A 15,745-nucleotide genomic window follows, 5' to 3' on the forward strand; every position below is an offset into this window, starting at 1 on the left:
GCAGTGACCAGAACTGGGCTGGTCTGAAGCCAGGAGCCAGGAGCTTCTTCTGTGTCTCCTACATGGGTTCAGGGGACTACGGCCTTGTCCATCCTCTGCTGCTTTTCCGTACCATCAGCAGGGAACTGGATTGGAAGTGTAGCAGTCTCGGCTTGAATTGGTACCCATATGGGATGCTGGCATTTACAGGCAAAGTATTGGTCTGCTTGCCATCATGCCAGCCCCAAATCAGTTACTTTCAAGATACAGACCACAAGGGACTCCCCTCCCTTTTCAGGGGTAGTCCTTTCCTGTGACATGAATGGTAATGACAGCTTCTTGTGAGGAAAGCCATCCCGAGCCTGATCTGTGAGCTCTGGCAGGAAGCCATCCCTGCACTAGGAGGACACATTGTCCACACTGTTCCAGGAGGGAGCAGATGTATCTGCCACACCTCCAGGGGGTCACCAGCTAGACGCGGAGCACCTGAGCACAGGCCCCTGAAAGAGATCCTATTGTTTTGCCTCCTTCCTCACCGGTGCTTGGGGAGGCTGGGACCTGGCTCAGCTGGTGCAGCAACTGCCCTTTTCACTGTTGTTGTATCTCAGACATCTAAATGAACCCACATGAGCTCTTCAAGGTCTCTTGATACTGTAGTTTTAACTTGGCTTCCCTTCCCACCTGCAGCAACTGAGCCTGGGCCCCCACCCTTGTCTGGTTAACTGGAAATGATGCCACATTCCAGAGGTGTTCCTGCAGCCTGGGGGGCTTCTGTCCCAGGCTCGGCACAGTCCTGGGCCTCGCACCTCCTTGGTTTATCTGTGCCAGGTGGCTGCACGTCTGTTCCCCAGTTCGTTTGACCACTGGAGTGGCCAGCACGAGTGTGTTTGATGAACATCCCCACACAATTGCATCTTTCTGTTTTTTTTGTTTGTTTGTTCTTTCTTTTTTTAAGCCAAGAGAGAACTTGGTTTTGAAAAATGAAGAAATGTTACCTAGAATTCTGCCATGGCAAAACAATTTTTTTTCTTATTACATTCCAGTCCTTGTCCTCACATGTAAATATTTTTAAATAGCAACCCCTCCCCCAGAGTACACACACTATTTTTGAAATTGCACTTAGAGCACTCTTCCATCTCACCGCGTAGTCATCACCCTCACATTTGCTACTGGCTGCAGAATGCCAAGGCAGATGGATGAGCACTGAGCCTCATGCTTCCCGAGGCTGACATGTGATCCTAGCAGTCACAGTACTTTTTTTTCCCCCAAGGTGGTGTGAAGAATAGTGCCATTGGCCAGACGCCATTGTGCAAGCAGGATTCTTTGAGATGTTCAGCTTCAAATTCATGTTCACTGTTAATACACCTTGTTTGCCAAGAGTTGGTTCCAGTTCTCCTCCTCTTGGGGGAGGACGATCCTGGCCACTACCCTTTTCTTGTCTGGAGGGGCCTCCCTCAGGTGCCCATGTAGCTCTCATAGGGTTCATATTGTGTTCTTCACAAGGCCTTCACATGCATTTGCTGAATTCTCCCGCTACCCTTGGAGGCAGGCTACTACCATCACCTGCATCCCACAGATGGTGGTGGTTGAGGGGCTGGAGACTTCTTTGTGAGATCTGGACCCTGACCTCTGGCTCCAGAGGCCACCTCTGAGCCCAAAGTCATCCCTCCTCCCTGCCTAGCCCTCCTTGCTCGCCAGACTGACCACACGGCTTTGTACTCTGGGAACTCTTTTTCCCTGTCACTGCCCTGGGATTCTTGACAGCTTGGGTAGTGTTATTTTGGTTGTGGTACACATGGATGGGGCCTGGTTCTTGGCTCTCAGCGAGTGCTTCATATTACTAGCTTGAATACAGGGAAAAATGAATGGGCAAAATAAATTTGTTATGGTTTTCTGGTGGAGGAGGCACTGCTATGACTTGGGTACCCCTTCAAAAGTACATGTCATTAAAGGCCTAGCGTCCAGAGTGGTGCTGTTGGGAGGCAGTTCTCACCAGCGGGTGGTTCTAAAGCCTGACTTTGTTGCCCTTCCACCCCCACTGTCTCTGCTCCTGGCTTGAGATGACACCTCTTGTTCCAACACTGCTCCCACCATGGCAGGGCCATCTGCTATTTGCCATTTGGTCGTCACCAGAACTGAGATGACGCAGGTGCCATGCTCTTGGCCCTCCAAAACTGTGAGCTATAGAAACCTTGGCTCTCTGTAGAAAGTTGGCTGCCCTGGGCATTTCTTGGCTCTAACATCAAGCTGAGTAGAACAGGTTCATGTTGGTCTGGGCTACTATAGCAGAAGAGCATGGCCTAGGTGGCTTCAGCCATTTATTTCTCACAGGTCTGGTGGCTGTGGAGTCTGAGACCAGGGTACCAGCACCATCAGGTTCTGGCACGAGTCGTTTGTCAGCCTGCTTAGCCTGCTGGGGGCTCTGGGGGAACACAAGCACGCATGAGAGAACAACTGGGTCTCTTCATCCCTTTAGAAGGACATCAGTCATATTCTGGGGTCTCCAACCTGTGACCCCATCCAGATCTAATCACTGTAATCCCTACCTCCAAATACCATAGCATTGAAGACCACTAAAGCTTTAACACATGGATCTAGGTTGGAGGAAGGATACCACAAGTCTACCACAAGGTGACACTGCCCCTAGGAATGCAGGCTTCCAGGTTTACGTGGCATGATTGGAAATACTGCTCTGTTCTTGTCTGTGCAGCATGGTATCATCTGTCACTTTCCTAATGGTTCAAGGAGAATGCAGTGTGTACTGTCCTCCCACATGCTTCGAGGTCACAGCTTGGGCACTCTGCCCAATCCCAGTGGTCACCCACACCTATGAGCTCCCGCTGGCACCTGGCACACGTGAGTTCACACACACTCACAGGTGCTGGAGGCCTAGGAGCAGCCTGGCTTGGGTCAATATGGAGCAATTAGACTTTAACAGTGCAATGCAGAGTATGTGGTAGGTATTTCTTGAAAGTTCCAAGCAATGGACCTAGACTCAATCGTGAACCTGGGTGCCATGTCTTTAGCACCTGTGGATGACAGACACTATGTGGCTGCTACCAAAATGTCAGAATATAACAGGCTGGCAAGGATGGGGAGAAAGGAAGCTCTCATTACTGTGGGTGGGAGGTAAATTAATAGCAGTATTAAAAGCAGTATTTCCATTATGGAGTATTCCTTGAAGAACTGCAAGTAGAGCTGCATTCCAGTGCATCTGACCCAGCCATCCCGATGCTGGACAATATCCACAGGAAAGAGAAGTGGCCTGTGGAAGACACCTGCAGTGGGGCCTACTGCAGCATTAGTCACAACAGCCAACAAGTGGAATGTCTGTCGGCAGTTGACTGGATCAAGGAAATGTAGTGTATACACACATCAGAGACTCTTTTTTTTTGTAAGATTTATTTTTATTTTTATTGAAAAGTCATATATACATAGAGGAGGAGAGACAGAGAGGAAAATCTTCTGTTGATTCACTCCCCCAAGTGACCCCAATGGCTGGAACTGAGCCAATCCGAAGCCTGGAGCCTCTTCCGGGTCTCCCATGTGGCTACAGGGCCCCAAGGCTTTGGGTTGTACTCCACTGCTTTCCCAGGCCATAAGCAGGGAGCTGGATGGGAAGCGGGGCTGCTGGGACTAGAACTGGCACCCATATGGGATTCCAGTGCATGCAAGGCAAGGACTTTAGCTGCTAGGCTACCACGTTGGGCCCACACCAGAGTCTCTCATCCAGCCATAGGAAAAGAATGAATACTGTTCTTTGCAGCAGCAAGGATGAACCCAAGGACATTGTGTGAAGGGAAGTAAACTAGGCACAGAAAGACAAAGACTGCACATCCTCCTCACTCAGATGTGGAAGCTAAAACAAGTTAATCTCATAGAAGAAAGAGAGTGGAGTTGTGGTAAGAGCTGGGGAAGGATGGAAAGATGGAGGAGAGAGGGAGGTTGGATAGCAGGTCGCAAAATATACTTAGGTAGGAGGAACCTGTTCTAGAGTTCTCTGTTACAGCAGAGCAATTCCGTATCACAGCTGGCAATTCATGGTCTATTTCAAAAGAGCTGGCAGAGGGGATTCTCAGGATTCTCAACAGAAAGCAGAAATGTTTGAGGGAATGAATATACTGGCAACCATACCTGGTGTGTGTGAAACGAGCTGGTTTCCTACACCCATAAATGTGAAGACTGCGGAAAACACATTAGGGCAAGGTGTCGCCTTGGGGGCCATGTTCTCTGTTTCTTGTGGGCTTCTGGGTGCCTTTGCCCACAGGAGGACCCCCTTCACTGGCATTGGGTAAGACCCCTCCCTGTGTCTTATCAGCCCATGCAAATGCCCCCTTGTCAGGATGCAAATTCTAAGGAGCTGGAAGCCATGCCACCCTCGCCAACAAATGCCACTGCCATCGTCCTGCCCATCTCACTGCCTGCCTGACTGCCCCTAGCAGAGAGCTGTGGGAAGGAGCCAGCTACCGTCCAGGCTCTGGGTTCCCCTGCCGCTCTTGCTTCTCTTCTTGCCTTTCCAGCCCACTCCTACCCCAGTCTCCTTAGCTCACCTTCACCTCTAAGCCCAGATGCTGTCAGGATAAGGGTGAGAGCCAGGGAACTGAGACGTGCTATGTGGCTGCATTTCTGCTCCAGCTTTACACCCAGGGAGAGCCCTAAGTTGTCTAGATTTGTTCTGAGGTTTCCCCAGCCCCTGTTCCCCTCCAAGCTGGGGACTTGGCACAGATCTAGGAGGAGAAGGCTAAAGGCAGATGAGGCTTGTTAACAAGCACAGAGAGCCTGATGCGACACCTGGAGTCATTAGAATTACTTATCAGCTCTGGCCTGACTTGACCTCCCGTGGGATCACCATCAGATGGAGGTACCAAGGGGGATGGAGGAGGGGGCTGGTCTTTTTTCCTGTCCTCAGAACTGTGTGTGGCAGCTGGTGGGCTCCCATCCCAGTCCCCTTCCAGACACACACTTGGGCAGGAACTGCAGCCCCTTCCTACTGTTCCTCTGAGGGCACCTACAGAGGTTGCTCCTGTACACCTGCTGCCACATACCCCTCCCAACCACCAAACACCTCCACCCTCTCCACTGGCTCCTCAGTCTTCAGCCTGCCAGGTGACCTCCCGAAGGCTTTTCTGACACTAGGCCCTGAGCTAGTGCCTAGTGTCCGGGCAAAGGAGAGGAGGGCAAAAGAGGGGAGGAGAGGGGAAAGGGGAGGGAAGGGAGAGAGGAGAGGAAGGGAGGAGAGGGGAGTGGGTATGGAGGAGCAATGGGGGCCAAAGAAGATATTTAGGGTGCTGGCACCTCTGCTGGGAGGCAGAAGGCCACCTTTCTGTTGTTCCTCCATTTTCGTCTTTGCTTGAAAGGTCTCAGTCATAATAAATTCACTGCCTGTCTCAGGTGTGGGTATGTCCAAGATAGATCCAGGGCTGCTGGGAGCAGCTGATGGCAGGAGCGAACCTGCACTTCCTTTGGGGGTGCCTATAGGAAGCTGATGAGCTGCTGCGCGTGTTAAACATCCTTCACAGACCGCTCTGTCCCCATACTGGCCCAGGGTGTCGGGGTGAAGGGCACTAGCCAATCCCCTCTGAGGAGCTTGGAGTATGCTCAGAGTGACAAGGGTCCTGGAATGGCCCGTGTGCTGCTCTGCAATGCTCTGTGTGTCCTCCTTGCAAGCTGCTTGTCAGGCAGGGTCTGCAGCCTCTTTGGGAGGATGACCTTGCCCAGTTTCAGGGAAGGCACAGTTTTTTTGCACTTGGACTGGGCTTGGCCCCGCATTCCTATCCCCCAGAACCTTCTCTTTCCTGCTGTGTTCTGCCTTTCCCATGTTCTGCCCTGGAGCAATGGAGTGATGGAGCCTTCCCAGGGTGCCCAGGGTTGTATGTGAGATCCACTTCCTTCGGCCCCATTTCTGAAGAAAACAGCTCAAAGGAGTCAGCGGGAAGGAGTCAGCTGAACACCCACCCTCTGCCCCAGGGCCTGGCCATGTCTCCTGCAGTCTCCTCTGGCTAACACAAGCCATGGTCACAGGGACTTACATCTGCGGTCAGGCCACTTCTGCATCATCTCTAGGACTCCTGACCAGGAGCGTTTGTGTACTTGCAGCCAGCTCTCTATTGTTTTCCCAGAGCTGGAGTAGATGCTGCCAGGGCCTCCTGAGTTAGAGTCAGGTGGCAGGGCCAGGGAGGCAGATTTCTAGCATAACCCTCGTTGCTTCTCACACCCCACCCAACCACTCCCAATTGTGAGAATCTAAGCTTCGTAGGGTTGAGTTTGACCCTGGATGTGATCTTCCATGTGCCTCATTCTGACCTTGACTAGGCACTCTTTGGCACTGGACTCTTTACTCAGGGTGTGGCTTGTCCTTCCAGCTGGGCTACAAAGCCCAGGGCCTCCCTGCCATTTTCTTCTTGTCCCCAGAGCTTGCAGTGTGAGTAGTTCTCACCCTGCCCTTCCCGATGAGTACAGGCAGGTGTCCAGGTGCAAGCCAGTGGCACAGCTGAATGACCACTGAACCAGCTGCATGTGACATCTAGGATCGGCCTGACCCAAACCCCGCACAGGCCAGGGCTCCCATGGGCACCATGTGGATAGCTGAATCCAGGGAGGCCCTGGGCCTGCCCGGGTACCTGCCCCTCTTCTGTGGAGAGACAACAGTGGCTACTTCCACTGCTTCTCTTGTGCTTGCAGGAGCGAGGCCCAACAACTTCACAAATGCTACTGGACAGAGGCCCTAGGGATATAGAACTGGTCTAACCTTGGACGTACATTGGCCCTCTATGGCCATGGCCTCTGTTAGCCAGAGAAGTCTGCAGGACACATGGCCAGGCCCTGGGACGGGGCTGGTATTCAGCCAACTTCTTCCTGCTGACTATTTGAACCTGGAGTTTAGGCCCAGAGAGTCCCCTTGGGGATTTCTGCACCTTTCCACTCCCTGTGGCTGTGTCTTGACCTGAAGCGCTGAGCTCTTTGGGAAAGCTGCCAGCCCAGAGGTGACAGCAGGATCAGTGGTGGCCCAAGAGGCCTTGCCTCCAAAGGCTGGTGGGGGGAGCTTCCTCAGCCGGTTCCTAGCTGCCTGGCTTTCTCACATCACAGCAGGATGTGTGAAGTACAGGTGTGTGCCTGTATGCCCAGTGTGTGCCTATGTACCAGGTGTCTTATAAATTGTTTGTCCTGGGGTTGACAGCATAGTTCATGACCAGGATTTTCCTTGGGCTAGTCAGTGTTAGCCAAGTCCTGGCACCTCCGGAGCACCAGGCTCAGGGCCCTATCTCCCTGCCTCCTCTGTTGAGATTAACTTCAGCTCTGAGTCACACAGGGGACAGTGTGGCCCAAGGGAAAAGCCAGCATAGATAACTGGTTCCCAGCAAGGTTTATGTGCTTTCCTGGGCCTGGATCTGTGAAGTTAACTCCTTTCCCCTATAGGGAAGCCTCTCATACCTGGTTGTCCTTTAGTGTCAGCTGGGGAGTTTTTATTCCTGGATGCCCCTGTGCCATGGGTGGTCTGCAGGTAGGGGCCTTGGAATCTGCATTGCTGTGGTCCTCTGTCCAAAGGTCATGCTGGTGTGGGAAACCTTGCCTTCCAGCCCCTTCCAAGTGGCCTTCCCATCTGATCAGGGACGTCCACAGACACCCCCTCTGCAGATCTCCATCCTTTTTTCTTGCCTGCACAGATTTCCATTTCATGTTGAGCAGCCCTCACTCAGGGCCTGGCATCCACAGCCCATCCTCTCCCAGACCCTGCGCTGTGGTTTGCAGACACCTCCCAGTCTCCCTGCAGAGCCACCCCAGGGGCTCCACCTGGTCCAGTCCAGTGAGTATGGTTGCCTTGGTGGGCCTGTCCCCCGTATCTTCTGGGAGGTCCTCCACTCCTGTGTCTGCAGCCCTCTCTTCCAGCCTCTTTTCCAGCCTCTCTGCTCGGCCTCCATCTCTGCTGTGTCTGTCCTTGACTTTCTTTCCTTGCACTTCATGTCCTCCTATATGACCCTCTTTCTTTCTGGGAGGCGGTTACAGCCTGAATCACAGTCTCCGGCATGGTCCCTCCCCATCTTCCATGCTCCGCCCTCAGTAGGTAGAGTGGAAAATGGGAGAACCAGAGTCATTCTGTGCACCTTCCTCTCCTCCATCTCAACAGTGTAGCAGGTAGTGCAATTCAGGGATGCCACCCATCTTGTCTTTGTAAGTCCTCCCTCTGCGCCCTCTGTTATGCTCCCCTAGCTCCGTCATCTTGCTGTGGACTGGGCCACACTTCCTCCCCCGCCCTCTTGCCACCTCACCCTTTCTGACCATCTTCCCTTTGGAATCACAACATTAGTTCAAACATGACCCTCCAGCTCTCCATTCTAACTCTCCACAGCAGCTTCCCATTGGCTGGAAAAGAAAGTCAGACTGCAGGGCCAGACCCACAGGACCTTTCCCAGCCTGGGTTCTCCTTGCTGTTCTGCACATGTCATGAATTCAGCTATGCATGCTATGCTCTAAGTTCTTGGACATCTGTTTCCAGATGTTCTCTCTCCTCCTTCTCCTGAGTCCCCATCAGCTACCTAGAGACCCTCAATTGTCTGCTTTTCTGTGCAGTTTCTCCTGCTATGGCTGTGCTGCATTCATCACTACTCGTGGTGTGAGTGGCCTAGTGGTTCTGCAATGGGAGGGGTCAGGTCCCCAGGACCTGCCTGGTCTCTTCCTCCCTAGACTCCAGCTTGGTATATGGAACATGGGAACTGACACCCTATGGTTGGGAAGAACTCTTTGCTTAACGGGTGAGATTCATTTAAAATAATTAGCACCTCTACATATGAAATGTGCTAACACAATTTCTTAAGTTTATTGCTGAAAAGATTAAAACAATGTTTTTTCATCTCAGATAGGCAGTCTTTATGAAGTTTCTGGGAAATGCATGTTATGAAAAAGCTGCATGGATTTCAGAAATTTTTGGCACCCAAACAGGCTTATCTTCTAGTTCCATTTTCCAGAAACGTGTTGGAGTGTCCTTGTACACCCATCAACTTATTCCTTCCTTATGTGGGGGGTGCTGCCTTGTATGGCAACAAGGACTTACTGTCATTGTTTCCCGAATGGTGAAATCCCAGTTGGTGCCACTGCATTTGTGTGAATCTGTTGCACAAGCCAGAGTGTATACAATGTGCTATTTGCACATGTGTCTTGAAGTTATCATGAATACATCTATGTGAGTAGAAGAGTAGTGGCTCAAATCAGTCCCTACACCACAAATGTGCTCCTGTGGACTGACCTACGTGATGGAGAAGATGGGCATCTAGCCTACTGGTCCAGATGCCTGCAGCCTCTATTGGTGTGCCCAAGTTCAGTAGTCTATGCTGGTCCCCAAGTCCAACTTCCTGCCAGTGTGCACCTGGGGAGTCAGTGGTGATGGCTCATGTGGCTGGATCCTTTGCTACTTATGTGGGAGACCTGGATTGAATTTCTGGCTCCTGGCTCTAGCCTTGGCAGCTGCAGACATTAAGGGAGTGAACTGGTAAGTGGGAACTGTGTGTCTTTCGGCTTCTCAAATAAAGTGGCAGCCAACCTAGCCTGTCTCTTCCTAATGTAAGCTGGGGCCTCTGCAGAGGTTCTTTATTTTACACAGCCCTGCACAGCTGCAGAGCCCTGGACCCCAGGGCTGCCCTTGTTCATGGCCAGCAGAGACCATGAAAAGGCCCATTGGTCTTCCATGGATCTGGCCATTCTAGCGAGATTGTAGAGGTGGTGAAGGCAGGGAGAGGGGCTATGGAGCGTTTCACCCTGACGCTGTGTGGTTACTAGCATCCGTGTGGCTGTGATTCAGGGTTCTCCCTGCACACAGAGTTCAGCCCCCTCCAACCTGCCCCTTCTGCAGCATCCTGGGTCTATCTCCCGGCGCGCTCTGAAGGCTGTGCTTTCTGGCTTCTGGCAGGGACATTTGTCTCGGCTTTCACCGTGCTGTGCGGGGCCCGCACCGACCTCCCAGACAGGCATGTGTGCTGCGTCTTCTGGCTGAACATCGCCGCAGCCCTCATCCAGATCCTCACAGCCATCGTCATGGTGGGCTGGATCATGAGCATCTTCTGGGGCATGGACATGGTCATCCTCGCCAGTGAGTAGCTGCAGGCCGCTGGGGTCGGGAAGAGGGCGGGGGAGATGGACAAGGCCCAGGGTGGGACTGGGAGGGCTCTGTGTGTGGCAGGTGTTCCCCAGAGCTTCCCAGTTATGAAAAAGCTTTTGTGACTAGCAGCTGTGGCTGCTTGGCACAGGGGACCTCTCCCCTGTCCTGGCCTGTCCTGGCCTGCGGAACATGTGAGTACATGGCAGGCCCAGAGCCAGCCACCAAGTGTAAGGAAGAGAGGGAGGGAGGAAGCCCCTCTCCCCTATGACCTTGGCCATTAGACAAGGAAACAGACAAGAGGGAAGACTGGGCAGTGGTGGGTGTGGCCTTGTGAGCTCAGCCCCCTGGGCCTGCAGTCCTCTCCCTGTCTCCATCATGTAGTTTGCAGGAAGAAGAAAAAAGACTTCTTGGTACATTTGTCCCCACTTGGGGCCAAGCAGCTCCAATTCCTCCTCCCACTGTGACAGCCTGTGTTTTTCCTTCATTCTTACACACAGTGACTGGGCCTTCACCTGTCATTTTATGGGAACTTGATGCAAACCCAAATGGCCTTGTATAAGCAAGTGAAGTGTACCTTGTTTGAAATAGCCCCTGATGGGCACTGCCTTGAAGCCAACAGCTGTGTCCATTTGCTAGCCCCACTGGCCCTGATCCCTGTGCTTCCTCAGTGTCACCTGCTTTGTTAAGCCCCAGTTGCTCAGCACTGGGGACGCTAGCCCCTGGGGTGCTTTACCCTTCATGCCACTCCCCACCCTGTGCTCCCTCTGGTGTTCTATACCCAACAAAACCATTCCCAGGTGCACCTGCCAGAGCCATGAGTAAGAGCCTTGCAGGAGAAGGATGACCCAGGAAGGAGGCAAGCCCAAAATCCAGGGACCCTAGAATGGTCTGGAGCTGACTCAGCCTGAACTCAGAATCCTGGGACAATCCAGGATCCAGTGTGCACACAATGGCTGGGGCCAGGGCCAGTGGCCACTGGGCAAGAGAAGGTACAGGAAGCAGAACCTGAGGCGAGACCCTCAGAGCCAGCGGGTTAGCTAGGCAGACTGCCTGGGAGTAGCTGGGAGCAGAGGGCAGGGGAGATGTCCCAGCATCAGAGCAAAGCAGACAGATGCTGGGCAATCAGGGGCAGCCTGAGGAGTAAGAGGGCAGGGGGCAGCCCTAAGCGCTCTGAGCAATAGTGAGTGTCTGTGTCCCAGGGTGACTCCTCTGAACGGAGTAGCCATAGTTGACCTGCCTAGTCAGTAGGACAAAGAGCTGCTTTTTCTGCTGATGCTCTAGCCCCTACTTGTAATAACGAAGAACACTTTGCAGTTGGAACAATACAGGTGGGTGTTTCTTGTGGTGTCACACAGGTGACCTCTGCAAACATACTATCAAGAAAAACCTCGACGTGGGGGATTCAGGGAAATGCAGATCAAAATGCAAGTTAAATTCAGGAACTTGTAAGTGAGCTGCTGTATGTGTCTTAACGATAACAAAGAGCAAGCGACAAAAGCCTGACTTGGTCATGGGTTAATGAACACTTGGCAGCTCCATGGTGGACTCTTCTACTGCTGTACTCATAGCAGACATTGCTAATTGATCATGACACTTCCTGCTGAGCCATCTCATACTTTCTCCACACTGGGCTGTAGGCAGGCACTGCCGATCAGACCAAGATGAAACCTATTTGCCACCCGCAGACCTGGGTCTTTACCCAAGTGTTAGGTTTTGTATATGTGGCTTCTGGCCACAGATAAACGTTACTATATGCCCTAGACAGAGCTGGGCCAGGGCCAAAGCTGGAGCACTGTAGCAGATTTAGTTTGTAGCAATCCGACCAGTACTGCAGCTGTTCTTTGCCAGGTCCCTGGCTTCATGTCCAGGCAAGCAAGGGCTGGGGATCGACAGACAGTAAGGGCAGGGATGAGCCGCAGTGTGAGTACAGTTGCCTTGCAGGACTGGGGAGGCACTGGATAGGGCATGCAGGATCAGAAGGGGAGGCCATGTCCATCCCCCTGGTGGGCTGGCTGCTGGTCACTGTGGCCAGCCACAGCCGGCATGGGGCCCCTTGTCTGAGGGCCTGGCCACCATGATGCCCCTGGCACGGCCCTCCTTGGGTCCTCCCTCCTTCTGTATTTTGCACGTTCCTGTGGTCTCTGTTTTCAGACTGCTTCTCTTTTTCTTTTTCCCCTTCTTCCTCCTGCTGCCTCACTTCCCTGCCCCGCTGCAGTTTCCCAAGGTGAGTCCTCCCAGGCGCTTCACCCCTGCTTGTGGCCCATCCAACTCTTTGTCTCGGTCAATGGGTGTTTGGTTTTAGTTTTTACATTTTAGAAAAAAATATTTTTAGGAAGTTTTAAAAAAAAATTTATTTATTGAAATAATTTATTTGAAAGAGAGAGAGAAATGGATGGGCAGAGCTTCCATCTGCTGGTTTTACTCCTCAAATGCTCACGACTGCTGGGGATGGGCCTTGAGGTCAAGAGTTGGGAACTTCATCTAGGTCTCTCATGTGAGTGGCAGGGACCCACCTGCTTGAGCCAGGGTGTGTGTCAGCAGGAAGCTGGAGTCTGGAACAAAGCCAGGTCTCAAGCCCAGGCATCCCAAACGGCATCTTAACTGTGATATCAAACGGCCACCCTGTTTTTGGAAAATATTATAACGTGGACAAAAATGGTGCACCTGTAGTAATGAATTGGTAATATTCACAGCAGCTTCACTCTGATCAATTCATGGCCGTGCTTGTTTGTGTCTTCCTCAAATCTTTCCCCCAACGCCCACCCAGCACTGGATTCTTAGCATTTAAAATTAGCAAAGAAGCTGTTCAGTAAAGAGAAGCTCCCTACTTCTCCTCTTCAGGCTAGATTAGCTGGCCAATTGGAGATGACAACTCAGTGAATTCCACTCACCAGGCCAGTGATGGGACACAGCAGGCTAAGTTTGTGTTCTGGCTGCTCCACTTCCTATTCAGCTTCCTGCTATTGCACTTTGGGAAGGCAGCAGATGATGAGCCAAGTGCTTGAGCCCCTGCCACCCATGGAAGATCCAGATAGAGTTCTTGACTTCAGCCTGGCCCAGATCTGGCTGTTGAGGCCATTTGAAGTGTGAACCTCTGGGTAGAAGATTTTTCTCATTCTGCCTTTCAAATCACTAAATATTTAAAAGAAAATTCCACTCATGTCATTTCAGCCATAAATATTCTAAAGTATCTTAAAAAAAATCAGCATGAACACAATACCTTTGCACACCTACATGAATTACCAACAATTCCTTGGTCCCAGCAGTGTTCAAATTTCACTGAAGATCTTATCGGTGTTGATGAGGTCTTTAAGGTCCAGTCCTCTTTTCCTGTCTGAGCACTCCAGCTAGCTGGGCATATGCACATATGGCTATTCGCTCTGTGTGCTGCCTACCTCCTCCTCCTCCTTTTCTTTCCACCTGTACCCTGCCTGCCTCTTGGGGGAGGCTGCCTGGCACCCCCTCCTGGGGCTCTGCCTTGGGAAACCACACCAGGCCAGGTGTTTGTGGGGGGTCACTGCTGTGCACATAGTCAGGAGCACAGCAGCATGCTCCAGCCCTGCTCCAAATACCCTCCTCTCGTACAGTCCCAGGGAACCCAGTACTCCGCAGCTGTTGATCCATTCTTTTTTGTTTTCCACTGAAACCGAAGCCCTAGGGAAGTCCCCATCATGGGGACATTTTTTTTTTTTAATCCTGGAATTAGTAGTCATGGACACTCTAGTATAAACTTGGTCTTGTGACCATGTGTGGGCCTGGGGGCATGTCCTGGGAAGATGGCCAGAAGGGAGTGGGGACTCTGACCATCTCTTTTCTGCTGCTTCTCCACAGGCTACAAGGATCAAGGCATCCCACAGCAGCTGTGAGCGCACAGGAGCCGCAGGGAGAGTCCAGGGCCCTGCAGGGACCGAGCCAGGTGGCTCCAGGCACCAAGACCTTTACATGTTTCCTTCTGATGTTCTCGGATTTGGGGTGGAAAGGGACTATTTTTAAAAATATTATTTATTGTGAAAACGCATCTGCTTTTCTGAACAGGCTCTGAGGGCTTGCCGGGCCCTCCTCCTGTTCCAGAAAGTGCCATAGGTGCAGCACCCAGAGTGTTGGGGATCAGGGTTGAGATGGCAGTGCTAATGGGAGGGGGGCTGGGGCACTCCAGGCTGGGACGCCTGCTGCTCATGGCCAGGACACAATGTGGAGCAGGTAAGCCAAGGATCTCCTGGGGGACCCCAAGCCCTACCTCAAAACCTGGTGTCCTCAGAGTGGACTCTGTGGCCTGATGGGAGCAGCCCCCGGCAGGGAGAGGGTGACCAGTCCCCAGCCCAGCATGGAAAGGCCATGGGCCTCAGGGGGAGGGTGGGTTTCTGCAGGAGTCTCCTGGGCTCACACCACTGGCCGCCTTGCCACTGAACGCTGAGCCCCGGCTGTGCTTTGTTACCCTGTTGGAGCACTGGCCCCACTTCTCTGGAAGACAGTGACTCCAGCCTGGAAGATGCCAACACTGCTAGACCTGGGGTGAATGGGCATGGTGGGCATCCTTCACCCATACTCCTTTCTCTCTGACATCCTTGGAGTCAGAAGAATTCAGAAATATTGGAGCTGAAAATAGGAATATGACCCACTGAGTGGGACTCTGGACTACCTTGGCAGGTCTCAGGCCTGTGAATGTTCCTGCAGAGAAACGTGTGACATCAGATTCACTGGGGTCAACAAGCACTGTACAAAGCTGGCTCAGGCCGGGTCAGACAGCACCAATGCATGGATTAAGCCCATTGGAGGTACAAGCCAGGTTTGTGGGTGCTGAGGCCTCTGTCCCAACATCCTCCTTGCAGACAGAAGGGTAGACTGCCCATGGCAAGGAGACCCATGGGGGACTGCTTGGCACAGAGTTAGAGCCCATGTGCAGAGAGAGAGAGAGAGAGAGAGAGAGAGAGAGAGATCGAGAGAGATCTGGTCCAAAGGCAGGTCTTCTCTATCCTTACCTCGCCCCGCCCCCCCACTCTACTCCCCCAGGCCCTGAGAATGTCCATCTTGGAGGAGGAGCTTTCCCTGGCAGTCACAACTGGCCAGGGTTAGAGCAGGGATGTGTCTAGCCACCTTGTCTTCCCCCTGCTCTGAGGCCTCGCCGCCCCCAACTCAGTGGAAGCACCTAAGAGAAACAGACCTTCCTGGAGCCACTCACCTACTTCAGCCAGGGCTCAGCCAGGACGTCCACTGAGGCAGAGCCTCTATCCCTTCCTGTCTGCGCTTGCGCTCTTAGCACCTGCTCCCTCCTCCATCCCTGGACTGCCCTGTTGGAGCACTAACTCTGCCTTCAACCCTTCCTACTGCCTCTTCCACTTGAATGCAGCAATCGGGAGCTGGGAGCTTCCATGTCTTCAGACTGGGGGCTCTGATCTGATTTTTATCCTAAACACCAGGCTACCTCCAAGCTGGAAGCTCCCTGCTCTGGAGGAAGCCACATCGGGGGTCAGAGCTGCTCCGCAATCCAAGAAAACAGCTTCAGTTGAGGGAAATAATGGGTTCAGCCCCCATCCCATGGCCCCTCTGTGCTGGCCCCGCTAAGTGAAGAAGTCCTCAAAAGGCCCACGCCCACCAGAGAAAGAAGGATTCCATTTTCCTGGCTTGGGCTAGGGGTGGCTTCTGAGGGGGTAGAGAAGAGATAGCAATTTGTGTTGC

General features: G+C 52.6%; 1 protein-coding gene across 1 annotated transcript in view; it reads left to right on the forward strand.

The window, feature by feature from the left end:
• STUM (stum, mechanosensory transduction mediator homolog) overlaps positions 1-14,344 on the forward strand; it is a 47,027-nt gene extending 32,683 nt beyond the window's left edge. The window contains exons 2-3 of the mRNA XM_058669268.1: positions 9,881-10,060; positions 13,901-14,344. Of these exons, the coding sequence (XP_058525251.1) occupies positions 9,881-10,060; positions 13,901-13,935 (215 nt within the window). The 3' untranslated portion in view covers positions 13,936-14,344. The remainder of the gene's footprint in view (positions 1-9,880; positions 10,061-13,900) is intronic.
• The last annotated feature ends 1,401 nt before the right edge of the window (positions 14,345-15,745 follow it).

This window comes from Ochotona princeps, chromosome 10, assembly GCF_030435755.1.
Source record: "Ochotona princeps isolate mOchPri1 chromosome 10, mOchPri1.hap1, whole genome shotgun sequence".
Classification (NCBI taxonomy): Eukaryota; Metazoa; Chordata; class Mammalia; order Lagomorpha; family Ochotonidae; genus Ochotona; species Ochotona princeps.